The 22944-nt window shown below is 42.6% G+C and overlaps 1 protein-coding gene across 2 annotated transcripts in view; it reads left to right on the top strand.

Annotated features, from left to right (window-relative positions):
* Positions 1 to 2217: 2217 nt before the first annotated feature.
* The window catches only part of tshz1 (teashirt zinc finger homeobox 1), a 34306-nt gene continuing 13579 nt past the window's right edge, over positions 2218 to 22944 (top strand). The window contains exons 1-2 of one of the 2 annotated variants that reach the window (XM_076301954.1): positions 2218 to 2274; positions 4036 to 4604. In XM_076301954.1, coding sequence (XP_076158069.1) covers positions 4565 to 4604 — 40 coding nt within the window. In that variant the 5' untranslated portion in view covers positions 2218 to 2274; positions 4036 to 4564. Of the gene's footprint in view, positions 2275 to 3612; positions 3855 to 4035; positions 4605 to 22944 lie in introns of those variants that run through there. The other variant, XM_076301953.1, reaches the window with a different exon arrangement.

The following is a 22944-nucleotide window of genomic DNA, read 5'->3' on the forward strand; positions in this document are numbered from 1 at the left end:
GAGTATATGTAGTGTTTTTGAAATTGTCCTTTGTTTAGCGACCACTCCTCATTCTCTGCTCATACGCATGTACAGTTTTGGTATGTATCAGCCACTGTTTATATCATAAAAACACAAATAAACTGAGCATTTTCATTGTAGTTGAGGCTGTTGAAAACTCAGATTTTACATACTGTATGTCTGGGGAGAGGTATTCCATGTTGTTCAGTAATGTTTAGATCTTGACATTCTGTCGGTGGACACGTGCGCAATCCTGTCGTGAATCGTATATTTTGCCAGCAATTTGGATCATAATGTGTTGATCTAATGCGACTGCCTGTGCAGAAAAAAATAAGTCTGCTTCAAAGCGTAGTGCAGCACTTCCCCCTCAGTATTTCACATTCAATCTTGTCATTGTGCCTGCAGTTGCCTTGAATGCGTTGTGCTCGACTCCTATTCTTCTGGAAAATTCCACTTGAAGTGTTAAAGTTCTGACAAAATTGCACGTTTCCATCGTTCGACCAAACAAGTGAAGTGACATAGCTTTTGCAAACCACCAGCACGCCTCGCCACAAATGCCAGAATCTTAACATCTGTAAAGAGCATTGTTTCTCTCAACGATTAACCTTGAATTTCATGGACGGCCTAAATGTTTGCAAGGACGATGAGAGTGGAGGCGAGGACCACCATTTTGTCCTTCTCCATTTTAGTCAGAGACAGATGGAGAAATGAAGATAGAGAGAATGCACTTTGTGTATTCTGAGACATATATACTGATGTGTGGGCAACATCACAAAACAAAATATGACATTAGCATTGAAATCTCTATGGACAGATGGTATTTGTATTATAGCCTCTAAACATGCAGTAGAAATGCAGCTCAGGATACAGTTTTTAGAAAGAGGGTTAAAAATTTAGTTTACAATGTGTTCATGAAATGATGTCTACAGTAAAGAATTACAATACATCTGCGACTGAATGTACTTAAATTGGGTCACTTTTTGTGCTGTCTGATCATAAGTTGGTGGCTCTATACAACTGCTATTAAAAATTCAATGCAAAGCAGATTCTCTATTCAATCCAATCACAAAACAATACACTGTCATTCTGGTGGTTATATATTATGGTTATACTGTCATCCTGGTGGTTACATATATCCTATTTATGATATGGATGGGTAGACTCTGGCATTTTACAAAAACAAAAAAAGAGCATATCAGAAAGTTTAACATAGGGAATTACAGAACAATTGTATACAGGGGGTCTTTTATTAAACAATTTCCATTTTACCATTTTCATTTTTAAACTATGTTGTGCTGTTGTGAGATCTCTGTAGGCTATACAAGCCTTTGTGAGATATATAGCAAAGTTCCTTGTGCATTTTTAATGATAGCCCACAACCATGGATTTAAAATCACCTTCTTCATCAACATCACCATCTTAAATTAAATGTGACGACGCACACTTTTATCTTTGGAACTATCAATTAATTAAAAAACTTTGCATCAACCCACCTCCCAACAACGACCTAATTAAAGCCTAATTAACCGTGATGTCCGAAACAAAGGGAGAGGTTTGGTATTGATCATTTGGGGTCTAATCTCCATAAACTTGTATTAACAACCTCACATGGCACGGCCTTCATTAAGGGTGGAGACACACTGAGCTGTTTAAAGATGCTATTCTGTTATTAATGAACCTAATTAGGATAGTTAGAAAATATTGGGCTGTGCAAATATGGTCAACCACCACGTATGACTTCCGCGGAGTCACAGAGACCATAGCCTATTTCATACCATATTTCTATTTATATATTAGTAGTATAACATATATGTTCACTGTACAATCAACTCATAAAGCCTACTTGGTGAAGTAAGTGCACTCAATGATAGAACGCAAAACAGTCACATTTTAGTTTTCACCAGGAAAAGTCGAGAATTTAAAGTGACAAATGGTTAAAATGACACCAACACAAATTGTTTTCAAGCATGCTCTTTTCAAACAGGAGTTTGAACCTAAAGCACTTGAATGGCGGGGAGGTACTGCGGAGCAGGACCCCCTTGTTTGCGCCAGTCCCGCTTCCCCGTTGAGCGCCTAACGGAGGACGAGTGACGTAAGTAACATCAAGAGCGACAGGCAGATGGAGGGGAGATGCCGGGATGGATAGATAGACAGATGTTGGGGCGGAACTTGGAAATATTTCCCCATTATTAGCTTCATCCGACAACCAGTCAGCATTAATGATCAGTGTAATAGCGACTGGCAATTCCTCAAGGATGTTCTCGCCCAGAGGAGGTAAGGTTACTTTTAGGGACACAGAGCGGCTTTCTTTAAAGTTTCTGTTGCTAAATACTCCATCGTCCATTGTTCAATACTTAAACGCATAGTCAAGTTGTTTTAGTATCATTTGAAGCAATATCACTGTAAAGCGAAACAAGTTTATGATCAACACTCACCAAAGATTTGAAAGAAATGCATCCCATGAACATGTTGGACGGAATCGGTATTTGTTGGCGATTTGGGCTGAGTCAAGACAAACCAGGAGTGTTGGCTGCCGAAGCGAAAAAGAACCTCTTTTTAAAAATCCGTTAGGTGGGGTGTTGTGGGGTGGGGGCGGTGGACACAACGATGCTATTCTCGTCCGATGAGAGATTCTGCAATGCCTTTTCTCCATTAGATATTTAAACCCACACCCACTCACTTGTAAACCCGGAGAGCAAGATCTGGACAGCATGCCCACAGCGTACGTTATTCAGGGGTTAATGAAGTTCAGGTTCAACCCGAATGCTGTACGCATATAGATTCCCTAGCCTATTCACTGTCCATAAATACAATGTGCTCACATGCTTTTATTGAAATTGTGTTGTTGTAGTCGTACAAGTCTACATTTGAAGGTTTGTCATAAGCAATGCGCGTGGATGGACAGGCTTGCTTTGGCCACAGTGGACTTGATTTAACCAGTCCCTCCTCTTCCCGTGTGAAGTGCATCAGCTACTTCCTACTAAGGTGAAACGAATCAATCTGAAACTTGTAACAACCTTTTCGGGGTCAGAGTATGCAAAAGGTTACAAATGGTTAGGCTACGTTGGACATAATTGCGGCTCCATGGCGCGTTAAGTATTTAGCCTATGCAATCTCTTTGTGAGCATTTACGATATTGACAGTGGTTTATACACTCACAATAAAATATGGGTAAACGTGATATTACCAAGATGAACAATCAAGTAATGTGTTTATTCCATACTAGTAATATCATGCACATCGAGATGGTTTTCTGATTTCCAGTTATGGCGAAATAGTCATACCTTTAGGATACGTAGCCTATTTGTTACAGTAGCACACAATTCACACAACAAATATGACATGAGATCATCACGTTTAATAAGAGTTTTCCTTTAAACATTTCAACCAACACCAATACGATCATTAATTGGGCACAGAATCCTATGGGATACCAAAGACATGAAGAACCAACTTCAAACGCTTGCTTTTCTGGGGGGCGTTCTGCCTACAGTAGGCTAGAACGCATTGAGTGAGGGAAGGAACAAGAATGCTGAACAAGATTGACAGGTGGGCTTCTACTGTCAGAGTGACGCTCCTGAAGGGGTGGAGTGAGAAAAAGTGAGGCAGGGAAGCAACTCGATGTGTCTGTCTATCAGTTGAGACGGTCTGAAATGCCCTTACCATATCCAGAATAAGCGACATATATTCCAACGGAAAGAAGCGGTCTCGCGTTTCTCCCTGGAGTTTTCTGAAAAAGAGTGATAAGTTGATGTACATTCTTCCGGAGCGTTGCCGATTTGGGCTTTGTTTCCCCCCTCCATGCTACGGCAGCCAACGTTAAGCGCCCTCACCGAGTCTACATGGGAGTAAGGGTGAATAATTTTGATTTTTCGGACGGGCGAGCAAATGTGGGAACAGAGATTGTGTTTCGGTCGCTTAAGGAAATAGACATCTAAAATATTCTGACCGAAATGCTTTTCGAATTGCTTGGCTAAGTGCTTGAATGACACTAACCATCTAATATCTATCTTTTTCATTTTCACTATATTTCAGAGACCGGACCACAGAGGAGCTGTTGGCAAGGAAATACATTTCAGCGTGGTTTCTTTCACTGTGGAAGTTGATATTATTGCTATTTTCTCGGTGGTTTCACTCTTGAGGAAAATCTGTTCCAACCTGTTTCCGTCGAACCGGGATACTGCTGATGGACGCGGGAGAGAAACCGTTTGTGACTGACTGTGCCGTAGTCCACATCGTTAGACCGATATTTAAACGGAGAGTACCGCTTATCATCATGCAGTGACATACCGAATCTGTACACATCAGATGAAAAACCTACTGTGGAGAATACGGTCGTTTTTTACCGTTTAAATGTTGCCAACACATAGGTTGAACTTTTTAGGTTACGTTTGATAAGATAAAAAAACCAAGTTTGACCAAAAAACAATCGAGAAGTTGAAGACAAGAAGAAAATACAACGTATGGTGTGTCTGAACGCAACTGCTACAGAGGTTTCATCTGTGTCTATCTCCATTAATTCGCTTCTGCATGAAAAGTCAAGCGGAAAGTCCTGACCAGAAGCATGCCACGGAGAAAACAGCAAGCGCCAAGGCGGTCTTCAGGTAGGCTAAACCAATCCTATACACTGTTGAAATAGTGTCAGTTAGGTTATCCACCAGTGATAACATCTACGTTCTTTTTTTTTTACCTGAAAACGAAATAAAGAGGTCATAGGATCTGAAAATGTAGCCTAGTGCAAAAGTTTTTAAGGGACGCTTGACCGTAAATCCCTTGCATAGCTGCTCGTCAGTGAAGTGTTGCAGGTGCTTACAGGGAAAAAAGCCCTCTGGTGTGCAGTTGCTCAATAGTAGGCTAGACACTCAGTTTAGTCTTTAACTCAAAAACAGGATACAACACATAGTCTATGATGAACCATGTCCTAACATACAGACAGTTTTAAAAGAATTGTGACAATAATGGTGCAATTAACTTTTATTGACAAAGTCGATTTCAAATGATATAACCTTTGTCTCTTGGCCTTTTACTTGAATCTTGACTTATAGTTTGTTATATAATTTAGATCTATTAATTAATTCTTTATAAGGATGACCAAATAACTCACCATGGAAACACGCATGCGCCTGAAAGCTTTTACCTCTCTAAAAGCACACTTGTCCCGGTCGAAAAGAGGGAGACCATGGAAAGGCCATTTCAAGTAGGGAAATACTTCCCCCTTCAGTCTCCAGGGGGAGGAGGGCGATCATGGCTGCTGGGGTGTGACGATATCACAGAAGTAATACCCAGTAGTTGGCTGACAGAAGATGTCCCCCGTCGCCAAACATGCATACACTCACTCACACCGCGTCTCTGCATCTTCCTAGGTCTATCTAAGATTTCTAGTTAACAACATCTCTCACCATAGTGATGGACAGATAACAACACGTTGCATACGGAAGACCTATTAGCCTACATTTTTAATCCTTTACACAATCCACAATATTCTGGCGTATCGACTTTGTCCTAGCTGATTGTGTGGTAAGATCAAGTGAGATGATCCAGCGCCGTGATAATGAGTGCAGTACTCAAGAGTTCCCTGTAATTTGATGCAGCAAAAACGGCCATGAAATACACAATCCTGTAGGTAAAAAAATACAATACACACCATTATTACAATATCATTTATTTATAATAGAGAACACTGTTTAATGTGTAAGTGGCATGCTCTTTTGAGGTAGCCACATCGAAACTTGGTAAACTTTGGTATAGACATGATGAGGTAGGGGAGCTTGTTTGTCTGCCAGTGATACAGTAAGCAAAGGGTAAGGGATGAACAAGAGGAGATACATATTTTCCTTTAAATGGCTTTACAGATGCATGCATTGACGACATGCATTGGTTCTCATGTAAGGGTAGATATTATTAGCTGTAATTTTCAATATTAAGTTGTTGGGTACAATTTTGTATTCTCAGTGTATTCTGTCAGAACATGAGACCAGGTATACTGGGTGCATCCTGTGTCCTAAGTGTTAAATGTCAAAAAAGATAAGCACTAAAATTTCATTGCATGGTAGAATTTCTTTTTTTATATAGAAAAACACACACACACGTTATGGCCTTCATAGCAGAGGTTCCCTACAAGCTATTCACAGTATTTTGTTGAAAGCATTTGAGTCACCGCTCAGATTTTCACACAAGGGCAAAACTTGAGACATTCAAAAAGAGGGGGAGAAAAAGGTGATGTCCAGAAGATGTTATTTTCTTATTCAGGCGTGATGGACTCAATATTAGAGGGGTCGTTAAGACAGAAGAACAAGACCAGCCTTTTCTGAGAAGTGCAAGGCTTCTTAATTATCAGGAGGAAAAGGTAAGGTTGCTCACGGCAGCTTCATCAGATGGGGGTCCCTAATTATCTCTGGAGCTGATGGATTTGTGACAGCCCCTAACGATTAATGCTGACAAATTCTGCAAGGTGTCAAGTCCGCAGCTGCCTTGATGTAATCAACCCAGTATTATACAGTCCCTGTTGCCCGTAGTGCTGCATTAACTCAATTTTCCAGCCCAGGTGACAAATGGACTTTGCTACCTGACTAATCATGTCACTGGACTGCGCCTGCTTAATGACCTCAGTAATTCTGCCTCTTAACTGCACCAGCAAGCTTAGGAGAAAAACCGAGAAAGGGCAAAACATAAAGCATGTGTCTTCTGGCATCCTTTTCTGGTTGGCAATATGGGCAGTAGTTCCTTTTTCTTTTAACAGCAATATACTGCATGTGCTCATTTCTAACCATGTGCTGTAGTGTTAGTCATAGTCAGTACCCTCCTGTGTAATCTAGGGCATATGTGTCTATAGTACAGGTCATATGGGTATATTTAATTCATAGACACAATTTCAAACACAGAAATACATGTTAGCCTGCCAGCAAGTAGGGGAGAATTTTTGCATTGTGGAAAGAGCGAAAACACCCTCGCATTAGTGCATGCATGTTTTTAAAAATGTTGCTTTAGCTTAAAATGTTGTTACTGCTTTTATGATGAAGATAAGGCAGCTTAGTGGAGGCTGTCCTAATGTGTCGTGTGTTTTTCCTTTAGAAGTGAAGTCGTGGTTTTGTATTGTGCTCACAGCCCCCTCTTACGATATTCGTAGTAGAGTCCTCCTCAGGGTGTCTGTTGACCCCAGTGAGATCTGTTCAGGAAATAAAGCAATATGCCCTCCAGTAGTTCCTATAAGATCATCATCAGATTTCACCTCCTTTATGTCCTCTTTTTCCCCCCCTACAAAGTGACTGATCTATGACTAGTCTTACAGAGGTAAAGATCTAAAAGAAATTTATGTTAGGATTAGCGAGTGTTGGGGTGTGATAGTGAGCTGCGTATAACAAACGGGCTTTAGTCAGTTCTCAGCACAGCTGGGAGTTCATAATTTATAAATACACCGCAAGTTTTCTGTCATGGCCAACTCCTGTTCAGAGATCAGAGTCTTCCCTCTAGGGGTAGGCAAATGAGCCTCTTTTAATGGCTGGGAATTCTTATGTAGAGCAGATAGATACACTTGACTCTCTTTAACTGTCGATGCTAAATGTGTGTCATTAGAGTTCTTTGGTACGGCAGTTTGGCTAAGTTTATTGAATGTTGATTGTAATTGAGCAGTGGAAGTGCACTGTCAGAAAGCCCTAAACGTGATTCCGTCAGCTCATAATTGTGTGCATTAAAAAAAAAAGCATTTTTCCTCTGTAAACTTTGTAGTTGATGAAGATGGGACCCAGCAAATTGGGCCTACACATGGGAAGTTGGACTGAGGATATCATGTAGGTCTAACAGGAAATCACTATCAAAGGAGTCAGGTGTGTGCTGTTAGATCAAAGTTTCATGTCTCAGCTGTTTTTTTTCCCAGAGTGAGTCAGGGAGGGAGAGAAAAAAAATTCCAGTGCAAGAGAAAGAAGAAAAGGCTGGAGTCATGACTTAGCCACGGGAGGTTGGAAGCATGAGGTACTTGAGGAGGTCAAACTAGACCCATGGGAACCACTGTCTGAACTCTCTCTCTCTCTCTCTCTCTCTCTCTCTCTCTCTGTTCTTAAACCCATCTCCCAATTCCAGCTTTTCTCCTACTCTCTAATGTAATTGTTGTGTGAGGGAAAAGTCCTTATTTCCTAGATGTTTTCTGATTTCATTCCATACTTTTGGTTGCACTCACCCACGCCAGTTACCACACACATTAAGTTTTGTACAACCGTAACTCGCCCTAGAGGTCATCTGTAACTGTAGACAGCTGGATTCTGGCGTGTGGGCGTTGGAAGGTCGACAGTTTGCTCTTGTCAAGAAAGGATGAAACGAATGGTGTCCGTTATAACCCTGTCAGCTTATTCACAGTGTTTTATTAACAATATTTTTTTTTTAGGGCACGTATGCTCATGGTCTGTAAAAAGTCTTTGAATGACACACTGTTGACTCAACTTACCACACTAACTGTGTCATCTCGGGTCTTTAACCTTTCAGTTTACGGTTAATCTGTGTGGTTTTCCTGATCCTTTGATGTCATCAAGTGAACAAAAGGGAAAAGAAATGCACGGGCATGTGGGAGTAGTGTGTCCTGGGACTTTGTTTAACTCCTCCCCACAAACCCCTTGTGCCGCATGTGCTTCCTGTTGTCCAATGGCCTGCCCATATGTCTGACACTAATGTAAAATAAGATGGCATATGAAACGCCTGGCAGGGTTTTTGCCGTATGATTATTGGATTTCTTTAAACTAAGCCCTCAGCACAATCTGAGCGTCTGAGAAAGAAAGAGACAGACAAAGAAAGGAAGAATGCAAAAGAGGGAGAGTGAGAGAGAGGGGGGAGAGGCAGTAAAGGGGAAAAAAAGAAAAGCCCTGCTCAGGAAAGGTATTAGATCTGACAGATGAACAGGACTAGAGAGAAATTCTCCTGCAGCAGCTGCGACTGCACCCATTATCCTGACAGGTGTCAATTAAGAATTACTGCCTGCCCGAGTCATTTTTCCGGCCCAGCTGTCTGCGTGAGAAAGAAATAACACTTTACCCTTGTCACTTTGTTAGTTCTTAGCCATAGCCTCTGAAAATGAGGCGCTAGGCGGGCTAATCGATACCCAGTGTATTAGCAATTATTTTGTACATTGATTTATGAGCGAGAACAACTCCTACTGTGCTGTTATTAGGCGTTGATTAGATCTCCCTTACCCCACCCCCGTTGCCAGGTGGATATATGTTTCCTCTGAGGCCCGGGGTCCAGAACAATCTTCCAGCAGACTCTTAGCCGGGCCCTATTGGCCCCTTCATCACCAGGGTGCTCTTAAGGTGACAGGATCCTCTTAGGCTCCCTTGCCATTTCCCCCACGGCCCCCCAACAGGGCCATGAAATACAGCCCCATCGCTGGCAGACCCTGAATGGATGCTGATAGGGTTGTTGGTGTCAGAGCCTCGTAAAAAGAGGGGAAATATTAGTGAGGCTCCATGGCGCATGTCGATCGGATGTGGTCCCCTTTGGCCCCCTGCGCGAGGCCTCCAGCACGGACGCGAGGGCCGTATCATCTAGGCCCTGGCGCTTTCATAGCGCAGCTATGTGCGTGATGGATCATTCCCAGAAATAGCCCCTGGGTTTGTTTCATTATGGATTATTAGCTTTCCCTTTTAGGTTTTGAAATATGTTTTCATGTCGACACCAGCGCCGAGAAAGAAAGACCTGTCGGTGCCATATCCCCGGACAATGGATGACATGATCTGCTGCAGAGTTATCTACAAGCCGGAATCAGTTTTTTGTCACGTTGTAATCACGACGTTAAATATCACCTCAAACCACAGGACACAAGTATAGGTGGATAAAGATAACACTGAGAGATTGGACACTCATAACACAAACAGCCTTGCCAGTCCCCCTACGAAAGACTTTATGAGGCATTTTGCAGCACATTTTAAAAGGCACGCTCAAAGACCTGCAATTCTTTTTTTTGTCTCCCAGTGACACTTTCAAGGCTCATTTTTCTCTCTCACCACGGATCGAGTCATTTGCCAGCAGTTTTGGTATAAATCCAAAAACACTTAAGCATTGCATTTGCAGTTCATCATTCTCTGAGCCAAATAAAATAGTGTTTTTTTAACCCTTTTAATCTTGGAAATAAGAGGTAATTTTTATTATCTTGATTGATAAAAACCACCTCTACAGAAAGAGGAGTGCAACCATAGAGCAACCATACTTTTTATCCACCCAGAAAATGTGTCCGTTTAACTGATAACAGGGATTTGAAATGGAGTTCACATGTTATAGTTTACATGAAGAGGGATTTGGTAGTTGATGTCCACTCATTCTTGAGGTGGATATTGGACGACATGTTTTAAGGATCTCTCAGCTTTTCTTATTCCTCCCTTATATCTTTCCATTATCAGCAGATCTAGGGTTGAATCAGTGTTTCTGTAATGGATGCTAAATTGCTCTTGAGTAATTTGTTTCCTATTTCCCACACAAATATAACTCCATATCACTTTTTGTCAACCTGCATACAGATCACCTTAGTATAACCTTTACCTTGACTGAATTTGACCAAGTGTTTTCAGATTCGGTGAAAAACAATATTTGGCTAATTTGTGTCCTCATTGTGGCGTACTAACACTGGTGCTCAGAAACCACTCTTCTCTCAGCCACACTGGATGCCAGTGTGTTGGACCCAGGCCAGAATAAGGACCTCTTCCCTTCAAGTACCTTTTTAAGACAAGCGCCAATAAACTTTACAATGGAACCTTAGCCATACTATACATGAGCACCATCTCAGGTGTCCTCAGGTGTTCAGTCGTTTCCATGGGAACAGAGTTTATGTTTACAGACTGCATTGGCCCTGCTATCCTCAAAGGCCAATGAGGCCTGCCTCCTGTTTGAGCCATCAGGGTGAGGAAGTTCAACAAGCTCTTTCAAATGGCAGAGACCTATAATTGTGTGGTGTCTCTGTTCTTCAATAGGGAGCGCTGCTGATGATGTCCAAAGTGCTCTCCCTTTAACGAATGTATTGCATTCTTGTTTATTTGCATTATGTAATAGTAGAAGTATGAAAAGGAAGCAGAGTTAATGCACACTTTCCTCTAGTATAGGAATGGTGCTCAGCATTACATTTCATTTTGAGATTCTCATTAAAACCTGGGAATTGTCCAGGTCAATATGAGCCATGTAATAGCAAAGCAGGTTGCATATCTATAATTGTTATAGATACATATCAGACAGACATAATGATTGCTGACATGTCTTAAGAAGAGACAAACATGATGAGTTGTCCAAAGAACTCTGTCATCAGTGTTTGTTGTCAATATATACTGTATAAAGCACATTACTGCTTTAATAGGAAGGGTATATTCGGAATATCAACACGCATGAAGCTTAAATTCTGGTCTGAGGAAGTATCTCTTCAGATACTGAAGCCCTTCCTAACATTGCCTTGATTTTCTTCCACTGACCTTTACAGTAAAACTGTACATTTTCATCTCTTGACCTTTACAGAAAGGCCCTTTCTCTATTGTGTTCAAATCAGACAGTCATTGCGGTTGACTCCGACATCCCAAAATGGCCGGTACAGGTTTAGGCAAGGTGAACATATTGCGACCCATCCACCAGACTTAGCAGGAATTTGCAGGGATATGGCACAATCACATTCAAATGCCAAATGCCACATGTCTTTAGTGGTGCCAAAGCTCATCCTGAGACTGCCACCGGGCAGACAGTGTCCATCGTCCGGCTAAGCTTCAACTTCTTACTCTGTCTGAGATAACCATGGGGTGCCTGTCGACCCCATCCTGTGCTACTCACAACACACACACACACACATACAAACAAACAGACCCCTGTATCCCCACATCCATCTAGGCTTAGTCTGACAGGACTGACCGTGTCTGTGTGGTGAGGTGTTAGTATACTGAAACCTAACCAGGCATATTTACTTAGACACTGCCTGAGACAGCTGTTGATTCACTCAGAGCACTCCCGAGTTCTCTGACAATCTGGTAAAGCAGAATGGGGATAACCTAACTCTGTGTAATAGTTCAATATTTACTTTTGGGTAAGATTTTCAATACTGTTAGACTTCATTTGGTCTTGCTGTACTGTCTGTCATGTTCTGTGTTCTTGCTTGTACAGTGTGTCTGCCTAGTTCCCGGCAAAGGAAAAGGAAAAAAAGAGTAAAGTCTGTGATTTGCCTAGCATGTTGAGTTTTCAGAAATACCCCACATGCTACATTTTCAACATTATTGCAGTAACCCCAGAGCATTTCAAACTGTATGGACTTTTTCATCCATGCTCTTTGAATCATAGTGTCATTGGGTTCCTATAATGTATTTGACCCGTGACTGCTGGTGTGCTTTGGGGAGATAGCATGCCTTCAACATGGCCTCATGTTCCATGGAAATTGGTTATGGCAGTGCAATATAGACCTGCTCACAGCCATCACCCCTGCAGATCCCCATGACTGCCCTTACTGACTCTGCCATGTAAATCTGGAGGGGCTATTGCTTTGGGTATCCTACTGTGTCAAGTACCATCAGTCAGTTACAAAAATTACCAGGTTGTGCAATCCTGTGGTTGTAAAAGGGGGGGGGGGGGGTTAAAATAAATAATTGCATGGTAATACTATATTGCTTTTTCAATTTAGGAACCTAGAGATAGCAGTTATTGTAAAATTATGTGCTGACCAAGGTAGTAACTGTATGCTGTGTTACACAGATTTGCTAATATAGCCCTTGCAGAAAATGTTTGAGTCAACCAAAGAAAGCATTTGATATTGATGAACATGTCTGGATGTATCCTGTATTTCTTCATCGACGAAGTATAGAAAGCAGACTACATGATTGTGATCTAGCAACGGTTGCTGTAACACCACAGTTCCTTGGAACATTTATTTTCCATTTGCTGCGGCTCATGCTAGTTTTGATAACATCAGCATATGACAAAAGTAGGCAGAGAAATGGACTTTGTTGTCCACCTCTTCTCTGTGACTTTCTCACCCACACACCCACATTGCCTCATTACTATCCGCCCCGTGTTTGTGGACCGCCGGCCATGGGCATTTGGCAAACATCAGCCAGAAAGGGTCGGAGTAGTCGGGGAGGTCCAACAGACTCTGAGGCTGCGGCTGCCCTCAGCCCTGCTGCGTTAGCATTGGTTGGCGAATATAATGAAGCCTGTCTCTCTCTCTCTCTTTCTCTCTGCGGTCCTCCTCTTGCACAGACGGAGCCTGGAAAGGAGAGGTCAACCGCGTCTGTCTCTCATCACTCACTTGTTAATCATTTCAGTGTTTTTTTCTCCCTCTCTCTCCCTCTCTCTCTCTTTCGCGCAGTTCTTTCTGCGCGGTTATTTATGTTTTTTTTTTCTTTCCATGGGTGGATCGGGGAGCAGAGTGTGAATGGAGTGGGGTCGTAAGCAGGCCATGACCCCCAGGTGGCAAGTCTTTCTCCACCTCCACCTCCACCTCCCCATTTTTTTCTCCCCTTCTCTTTTTTTTCTCTCTTTTCCTCTCCTCCAGCAGTGGAGATGACTGACTGCTGCTCTGTGTCGCATTTTTTCTCAGTCGTTTTTTTTTTTCATTTGCTCACTCGTTTCTCCTCCTCGCTCTCTCTCTCTCTCCTTGTCTGGCAGTGATCTGTATCTCCTGGGTGTTGCAGATGTTTTATTTTCTTTTTTGGGGGGAGACGGGCCTTACAGATTTACAACGTGCCTTGCTGTTGCCATTGAAAATGTTGCTCTGCTGTTGCTATCACTCAGGTATGTCTCACTGGGTTTCAGCAACAGCTTTTGCACTCCGGCTTAACTTTAACAAGCCAATTGGATGTTTACGCGCAGTGTCATGTTCATAGGTGTGTGGGTCTTACGCATATATATACATATATATATATATATATATATACAGTATATATATGTGAAAAGTGGCGAGACACGTATGTAGGTGGGGCTGCATCGAGCTGGGACAGTGCTACAGTCTTGGTGCTCACAGCTCCCATAAGCCTGTCTAGTCCATGACTGGTGTGTCCTGGTAAACGTCAAACATGTTAGGAAAAGGGGAGAAATAAAAGCTCTGGCGCTCTCTCTTTCTCTCTCCCCCCATCCTATCCCATCCCACCTCGTCACCCTCCCTCTTCCTCTCCTCACCACGATCCGGTTCTCCTCCCATACCCAAATTTGGGTCACAGCTGTAAAGGCAATGAAAATGATTTATCCCTTCTTCTGTGTTTGTGCCTCTGATGGATGTTGTGTGTTCTTTCGAGCACAGGCCTGCATCAAGCGACTGCCTCTAATCTGTCTCGCTGATGTAGTGCTGAGCGGTTCAACGTTGGCCCTTGTCACTTGGCTCCTCACAGAAAACTATTGACACTCCTTTGTAAAATTAAAATTCAACGCCCACCCTCGTGGCCAAAAAAAAAAAAAAAAAAAATACTGACAGGTAAAGACCCATCAGAGCTTGTAAATCAAATCCTTTTTGTCTTGCTTCATGTGCGCGTCCCTGTCTTCTTCTTTTGTTTTGAGTTTTTTTTTTTTAATGATATACAGAACTAGGCATAGACGCGTTTGTGGGGAGGAAAATGGTTAATCTGTTTTCAGAAGAAAGACAGGGCGAAGCAAAAAGAGAGACGGAGAGAAAGAAAAGACAAAAAAAGAACAGCATATGCCTTCATGGAGGGAGAGAGAGAGAGAGACAGAGAAAAAAAAACCTAAAGCCGTTATATAAAGGGCATGGTCTCGGTCCATGCCAAAAAGTGCCTGATTTCCTTTTTCAGAGCGGTCATACATCACAGGGGCCTCCCTGCTGCAGCGGAGGGAGCTGACAGAATGACACGTGTCATTTATCAAAAGGGGCCAGGCCTTGGGAACCACACATGACAAAGCCTGGGAGAGTTCATTCCGGCTGTAAGCAAGCGCGGAGGCACTCACACACGCACACACACACACACACACACAGACACACACACACACACACACACACACACACACACACACACACACAGTGTCATAGTCACAGACAGACCCACAAATACACACTCTTGTTGAACATAAACATACAGATGCACTCACTGAGGCATGCACATAATGCTGACACACATACACACACACACACACTCACACATACACATGGTCCCTCCCACTGATTCTAATGTCTATTGCCAAAAAACAGGTCTTTGATATGTCTGTTCAGCAAACAGACACCCACAAGTACACACTTTGTCTCTCTCTCCCTCTGTCAGAAGTGCTCGTCTCTGCATTGAGTCCTTATTATAGTCAGTTTACCCTAACAGTTTAGATGTGTTAAACACTGTTGCGTGTGACTGGATCAAATGCAATGCTGAGATACTGAGGGAATGATTTTTTAAATGTCTACGATCTAATTCTTCCTCAACACACATTTATACAGCTATTAACTGCTGGAGACTGGAACAGTGATTGGTGTGGAGGAGTGTACTTAAACCCTGTGAAAGAGAAGTATGAAAGAGACGAATGCTGTTTTTGATCTGTTCAAGGACCCATTAAATCTAGCCTGTGCACCATCCTCTCATGTTCTTCATCAGCATCTATCGTCGTCTCGCCTGACTCACCTGTTATTCACTTCACCTGAGATAAACAGGAATGAACAGCCGAATCATTTGTCTGCATCAAATCACTGGAAATGATCAGCAATCTTACTAAAACATATCAGTGCCAAGCTAGATTCAGTGGCACTCTCACTGCTATAATTTATGTGCTATAGAGCTTGCTAAAAGGGGATGCACAAAACTCTTCATTGTCTGTATTTTTTTCCCTTCATTTTATTTTCTCTCTCTCTCTCTCCCTCTCGACTTACCTTGCCCAACCGATTGATTCACATTAACTTATTCCTCTGCCAGACACGGGTGGGCAGACAGCAGCACCACCCACCTACTCCAACAACCCCCCAGGCTCACCCTCACCTCAGCCTCTATCCCCCCCCCCCACACACACACACACACACACACTCATGAGGTCGAGCCAGACAGTCCCACTTGCCCCCCCTTTAGCAGACGAGGCAACCCCTCCCCACCTTCCTCTCCTCTCCTCTCCCCAATCAACATTATTGAAGATGGATGTGTCTTTAAAGCAGAGATTGATTGTGGATATCAGAGTTATGGTGCCATTCATCATGTCTGGGGGATTATTCAGGCTGGGGGGATTGAGCAAGGTGTGAGGTGTCAGCAGCCTGCTTTTTTGTTGAAGGGCAATTTGAAGGCGACGGAAACTTAAAATAGGCCAGGATACAGAGCAAGCAGCAGGGCCGGGAAGTGGAGGAAGACTGGTGGAAATGTTTTTGCTTTGGAAGTAGATATGTGAGGACTTTTTTTTGTTTTTTTGCTTGTTTGCCCTTGGCACCTTTTGTTGAACAGGAGAGCAGGGGAGCTGCCTGCTGTCTTTTCCGTCCATCTTTCTGTCGTTTGTGCTTAACTGGCTTCTAATCTGCCTGTTGTTTGTCTGCGTTTCGGTCTGCCATCTGTAGACCTGTCCGTCTAGCTGTCTTGACTGTCTCTCCGCCTGTCCTGCCACCGTGTCTGGTTTTCCTCTTTCTCTCTCTCTCTCTCTCTCTCTCTCTCTCTCTCTCTTACTTTATTTCTCTCTCTCTCTCTCTCTGACTTTGCTCCCTGTCTTCCACCAAGCAGTAACGGTTTTAGCGAGGAAGCACATCAACCTGTCCACAGTAGAGCACCCCAAGCCCGAGAAACTTCTTTTTCCTCCTCTCTCTGTCTCTCTCTCTCTCTGTCTCTCTCTCTCTCTCTCCCTCTCCCCTGCCTCCTAAAATGTTGTTATTGATTGGTTCTGGCATGCCCTCCCATTTCGAGATGGGCCTCGATGATGTAGTGCCTCGACGGGACCCTCCACAAAACCCCGGTTCCCTTGTCAGCTCCTCTCTCTATTGGCCCCTATGACCGCCCCTCCCTCCTCCATCCCCACAAACTGCCCTCTCTTCCCCTGGACTAGTGCTCCTTCTAAGGTTTCAGAATCTTGGCTTTTTTTCCAGGCCGTTTTTTTTTCCGATTCTTTGTGGATGGCCCTCTGGATCTTTCCATCACTCAGCTTAAGTTTTCAGCCTGTAAGAATATGGCCTCGCTTTGCTTGCACTGTTGATAAAATATGAGAGCTTTAATTTATTGGCGGGAGGTTTTGAAATTGTAAGTAAGAAGGGTTTTCGTCGTGAAAAAAGTAAAAATGTGTTTAGACTTACAAGAGTCATATAATTCCGAAGGCATGACAGATATACTGCATATTCCTGGGACATCTTGCTTTCTAGGCATTTGCTAACGTTTTAAGGCTCTTACAGATGTCAGAACACACCTTAAACAAAGACACATGATTCATAGAATGTTAGATGCTTTTTTGACAAGAAAATGTCTTTATTTCTTTTGGATACTTGTATGTTGGTCAGGACAAATCTCTTAGTGACTAAAACGTCTTGATTTTGGAGGCATCCAGTAATGTTTTCACCATAAAACTCAAAACATGTCAAACAGAGTGGATGCATTATTGATGAATCACCTTTTAAGAACTTTTTTTTTTTTTTTTTAGGCCTTGAGAATTACTCTTACAAAGTTCATTTTGTGCTATTTAATTCTTTGTCAGGGCAGTAGTTGACTTATACGATTGTCTTATGTAGAATGCTTTTAAAAGCATGAAAATATAGTCCTATTATGTCTTTGTTTACACCGGGTTTGTGTAACTACCACACAACTCTTTAGAACTCTTCTGCTGCCTCCATGTCAAAGAATGTCTTGTGTGTCCTCCTCCTTCTAAAGCTCTGTTGGGTTTTTGGGAGCAGCTTGTCATGGGATTGTTTCAGGTTATTTATGGCGGGGCCGTTATTTTTCTGCACAGCGTGAAGGAACTCTGTAGAGGCTTCCTTCCCAGTCGCTGAGGACGGCCTGACACCCAGCAGTAACTGTCAAGGTCTTGGGGTGCTGTTAACTTCTTTACTTTCAGATGACCTTTGGTGAGCCACTCTCCCGCTTTAGATGCCCCCAATGCCTCTTTCCCTGAGGCACGTAGCTACTGTCAGTATCTAGAGATAATTAATGAAAGGTCTACATTAAACATCTAGCTATAAATATGTTTTTTATTATTATTATTTCATTTAAGTGGTTCATCACAGAGTGTTGAGTTAATGAGTTAGACATATGTATTGTGATTCATAAGAAATATGTCCAAAGAACACCTTTGCAGAGGAATTTATTGTATGCATGGAGTTCAGTACTTATGTGGAGGGATATTTTAGAGGAAAGACAGATTCTGGCTTTGTACATGTGTGGGTGCATTTGTGTGATTAACCTGTATGTGTGTGTATCTTTTTGCATGAATTTGTCTGCATGTACATCTTCATGCCTATAGGTGTGATTCTGTGTGTGTGTGTGTGTGTGTGTGTGTGTGTGTGTGTGTGTGTGTGCATTTGTGTGTGTGTGTCCCTGCATGTATCCGTGTGTTTTTCTGCGGTGCTACAAGCTGACGGCCCTGTGAGCTGCAGCGAATGCTGACGGTTCGGTGCAGAGGAGGGCTGATTGATGGGTATTGTGCAACCAGACTCAGCTAGACAGAACTGGTGAGGTCGTGGCCTGAGAGGGGAGTTTCTTTGTGTCCTCCTGCCCTCTCTCTCTTCCCCTCTCTCTTCCTCTCTCTCTTTCCCCTCTCTCTCTCTCTCTCTCTCTCTTTCACACACACACACACATAATCTCTCTCACCACTGACTCACAACACACACACTGTTTAAATCATTTTTCAGCCACAGTCCTGTTTTTCTGCTGATCATCTTCCTTTAAAGACCCACCTCTGTTGTTTCTGTGGGGTTTGGTTGTGCACTGCCACTGTCCACTTGGTCCCTCCTCTGCAGGCCTCTGGCTGGATTGTGTGCTAGCATTTGTTTTCTTTTCTTTTCTTTCCAAAAAAAGGAAAAATTATCTGATATAATAAAATCTATCCATCTAAAAATTTACTGTGTTATAACCATAACAAGGCATTGAAGAAGACATTGAAATCAAAGTAAAGCTTTGTAAATTAAAAAAAAAGAGAAAAATTCTGAAAAATTCTTCCACTGTGAATCACTTCCAGCCTAACAAGTAGGACCTATAAAGATCATTTCTCAGAAGTGATTACATTCTTTTTCACTCAGATGTTTCTCTTCCTTTCTGCTCTGCCCCAGTGCAAACGGGTGTTAGAGAGGGTGCTGAGGTACTCTGAAGCCAAACTGATTTTTTTTGTGTTGTTTTGCTTTGCTTTGCTTTTCTTCCCCTCCTCTCATCTCGCCTTCAGTGTGAGGGTGATTTATTGTAATTATCCATCGTCAGGGTCATCTATCAACTTGTTGTTGCTAGGCGATGGGAGCAGCTGCTGTTTGAGTGTGAGTGTGTGTGTTTGTGTGTGTGTGTGCGTGTGTTCCTGCCTGTGTGTGCATGTTTTCTGGATGACAGTATCGCAAAGGCACAGGACACAGGTAATGTCTCTGGTGAAGAGCTCTCTTTCGTGCTTATCTTTACGTCAGTAAAAGAACTCAACCCCTATACCCACATACAGCCACACACACACACACACACACACACACACAATAAAAACATGGTTGGTGTGTTTGCCTGCCTAGACGCTGCTTTGGCTTGTTTTTGCTACACTGTGCAGCTTCACAGCATGGTCATGGGACACTGACCACACAGTAAGCACTAACAGTCTGCTGTTAGTATCTGGCTAGATATAGGTTTTTGCTCTGGCTAATGTGTTCCTTTGGAACTGTAAACGGTCCTTAAAACTTGCAAGATAAGCCATGCATTTCCTGGTTTGTAAAAAAAAAAATAGGAAGAGAAGGAAAAAGGGAGCGAAGGAGAAAGAGAAGATTTCCTCAGTGCGATGTGGATGGGGTTGGGCTCTCGTGCTTATGATATAATGACCATTGTCTCATGGGCGAGCGGCCCCCACCCTGACAGTTAGCAAAAGGTGATTTATTGACTGTGCTGGTCGTCATGGCGGCACATATCTGGCTCTTAGACAAACACTGAAGAAGACGGAAGGGGAGAAAAGTGAGAGGAAAAGAGAGACAGAAATAAGGTTGAAAGAAAAAGAGTTGCTGAGCTGAGAGGATAAACAAGGTAAATGTTTCAACAGCATAGAAAAGACTGCAAAGGAGAAAGATATTGTTAAAAGCAAACATTTATTTAAAAACATTTGCAGAGTTTGATGTGAACGATATTAATAGTTTCGATGTTTTTTATCATCAAATGCACAACATTTTGGAATAATTCAACATACATGGGCACATACATTTGGCCTCCTTCATCATTGGAAAGATATAAGGCTTAGCTTGATCTCTGGGACATTCTTTATTTCTAACCTGAAGGTGCAAAGACAATCTCATTTCCCACACTCTCAGCGCTCACTGCTGTCTCTGATGTGTTTTGTGAAAACCATATTATGTGCCTGGTCACTTGAAATTAATGGAATTTGACAGGGGGTGCATTTCCTGAAAGTGTTGTCGAGCTACTACCATGGAGAAACAGTCTCTATCATTTTACTATGGGAGTTACTTCAAGAACACATCCCTAATTATGATAGCTGCCTCTTTTTTGGACTGAGATATCTTTGGTCAACCTTTCACCTCACCTTATCCAAAAGTGAAACAGTGCAGCAATATGGCCATGTGTCCTAAGGAATTCTAAACATATAGAAATGTCAGAGTTGGTCATATTTATTCAATTGCATAGTGATATAACACTATGTGTGTGTGTGTGTGACTTTGTCACCCACCAGACCTTTAAAAATGGGTGTTCTCCAAGCAGGTGCACCACTTAAACAAAGAGTCAGATATGAATGACTGGTTCTGGAGGGGTAATCCATCACTTTAACTACGATGGTCACAGGATCAGTGAGTGAAACCTCCCCAGAATGTCTCTCAGGAGAAAGTGAGAGAAGCCTGGGCCTCCGGGAGCAATGTACCATTCGAGGAGAAGTTCGTCTAATTTACATTCGACCAAAACACAGGCTTGTAGCTCCTCCGCTGCGCTGGCACAACATAAAAACAATGAGCCACCCTATTATGCTGCGTTTGTTTCCTCGGGCCCGTTTGGTGTGTTTCTTATCGAAAAGCCTGGCCTGCACTTTGCATCCCCACACAGTCGTGCTCTCCAAACGGGGTCTCGCTGTGTGTTATGTGTCTGAATGAGGGAAAGAGAAAAATGAATTGCATCGATTGTTTGCAAACGCAATCAATTGATCCCTGCGCCAGATTTCGGGAGCTACACGGCGGTTTATTTCACGGAGCCGCAACCTCTATGTGTGAATTCATTTATTTAATCTATCCCTCCCGATGAAAGCAAATGTCAGGGCAGCATAAGCTATGATCGCCTTATATAGTGTTTTCTAAATGTAATTTAACTGGCTCGCTAAATAAAACCGCACACTGTAGGCTATAAACAGAACACAAATCTGCCTGTGGTATCAAACAGAAAGAACAGAGAGAAAGCAAACAACATGGGGCTTAGTATACTGGTGTGACTGTGTGACAAATGTGTATGTTATGTCTCTGATGTAGTTTCCCTACTACTCAGCTGGGTGTGTGCATAGGGCCAGCAATGTGAAGGTCAAGGGTTTGATTTCCACAGGGACCAGAGTACATACACTGAAGTATGTATGCAGTCACTGCACTGTAAATCACTTAGGGGATATCTACAAAGTGACTCAAATGTAAATCATGATTAATTGATTCGGCTTGAAGGGTTGGCTCGCAAAGCAAGTCATTATTTAATGCTTTTACCACCAGACCCAGTCAAAGATGCTTTAAATCTGTTGATAAATGCAATTGATTTGTACAAGGCATCCGTTACAGGTGACACTAATACACTCGGGTGAAATGGTTAATGATATGCCCTAAAATTACATCCCATGTATTTACTATGTGGAACATGGGGATGCCAGATTTACTTACGCTACCTTCTTACCATAGGTTTTTATTTTTAAAAAGAGGTTTACTAACAACAACTGGTGTGTTTTATGTGCTATAACAGTTTTCCTAAAAATAGATTCTAAAAAAAAAGATTGCAATATCGCATTGTATTGATTACGCCCTCACAAACTCCTTCATGAAGATGCGTATAGTCTTGCCATGTTATTGCCAATATAAACCCCTACACTCCACACACATAGAGACTCATTTTTACAAAGGTTTGAAAATAGCTCCTAACTCCAGAACTCCAGTGGAGTTAATCCTGCGAGGGAGCTGAGAGTCAGGGTCATTGGTCAACAGCTTGCCTGCTACTGGGAGCAACGTGTCATCACACCGTGCGGCTTTGTCTGACTTGGCGGTGTTCTCAGCGGTGTCGGAGAGGCCCAGACAGGCTCAGATCACCCCCCCAGAGCTTGGCCATCGCGGGCAGTTTGAACTTACAGGTTGTCAGTGGTGTCACCTGGTGTGCAGTCAGAGTTTGGAAGACAAAACATAGATGACAGGTTCTGAAGCGAGCCCCATTTGAAATACGGATGCTTGTGGCACTCAGGGGTTGCTGGTCCAACACGTGCCCTGCCCCTCTGTGTGTGTCTGTGTGTATTTCTGTCAGTGTGTGTGTGTGTGTGTTTGTGTGTGTGCATGTGCATGTATTTCACATTGTTATAAAGTTTCAGACATTTCACCCAAACTCATCCATTGTACTGTTCATTGGAGACAAACACAAAATGGTGCAGTGATTATGATTAGGCTACCACTTAATGAATCAAGTCTCCAAGTTTCCACAACTGTTCTCAAAATAGATAAACCAAACTTAGATAGATACTTTAAATGATAAATGACCCAGAGCTCAGTCACAACATTAAAACAGCCGGTATTTGAGGTATTTGTGTTTTGTAACAGCATGATTTAAAAATGAAAACATCATTAATACTGTTAGCAGATGAATAATCACTCATTTGGCGTTGTGTATGTATAAAAATATATCATTTAAATTCTTGGGCATATACCTT

The sequence above is a fragment of the Alosa pseudoharengus genome, unplaced genomic scaffold (assembly GCF_046254945.1).
Source record: "Alosa pseudoharengus isolate Yale_2024_CS ecotype anadromous, Long Island Sound unplaced genomic scaffold, YU_APseudo_1.1 YU_APseudo_1.1_scf_23, whole genome shotgun sequence".
Lineage (NCBI taxonomy): Eukaryota > Metazoa > Chordata > Actinopteri > Clupeiformes > Clupeidae > Alosa > Alosa pseudoharengus.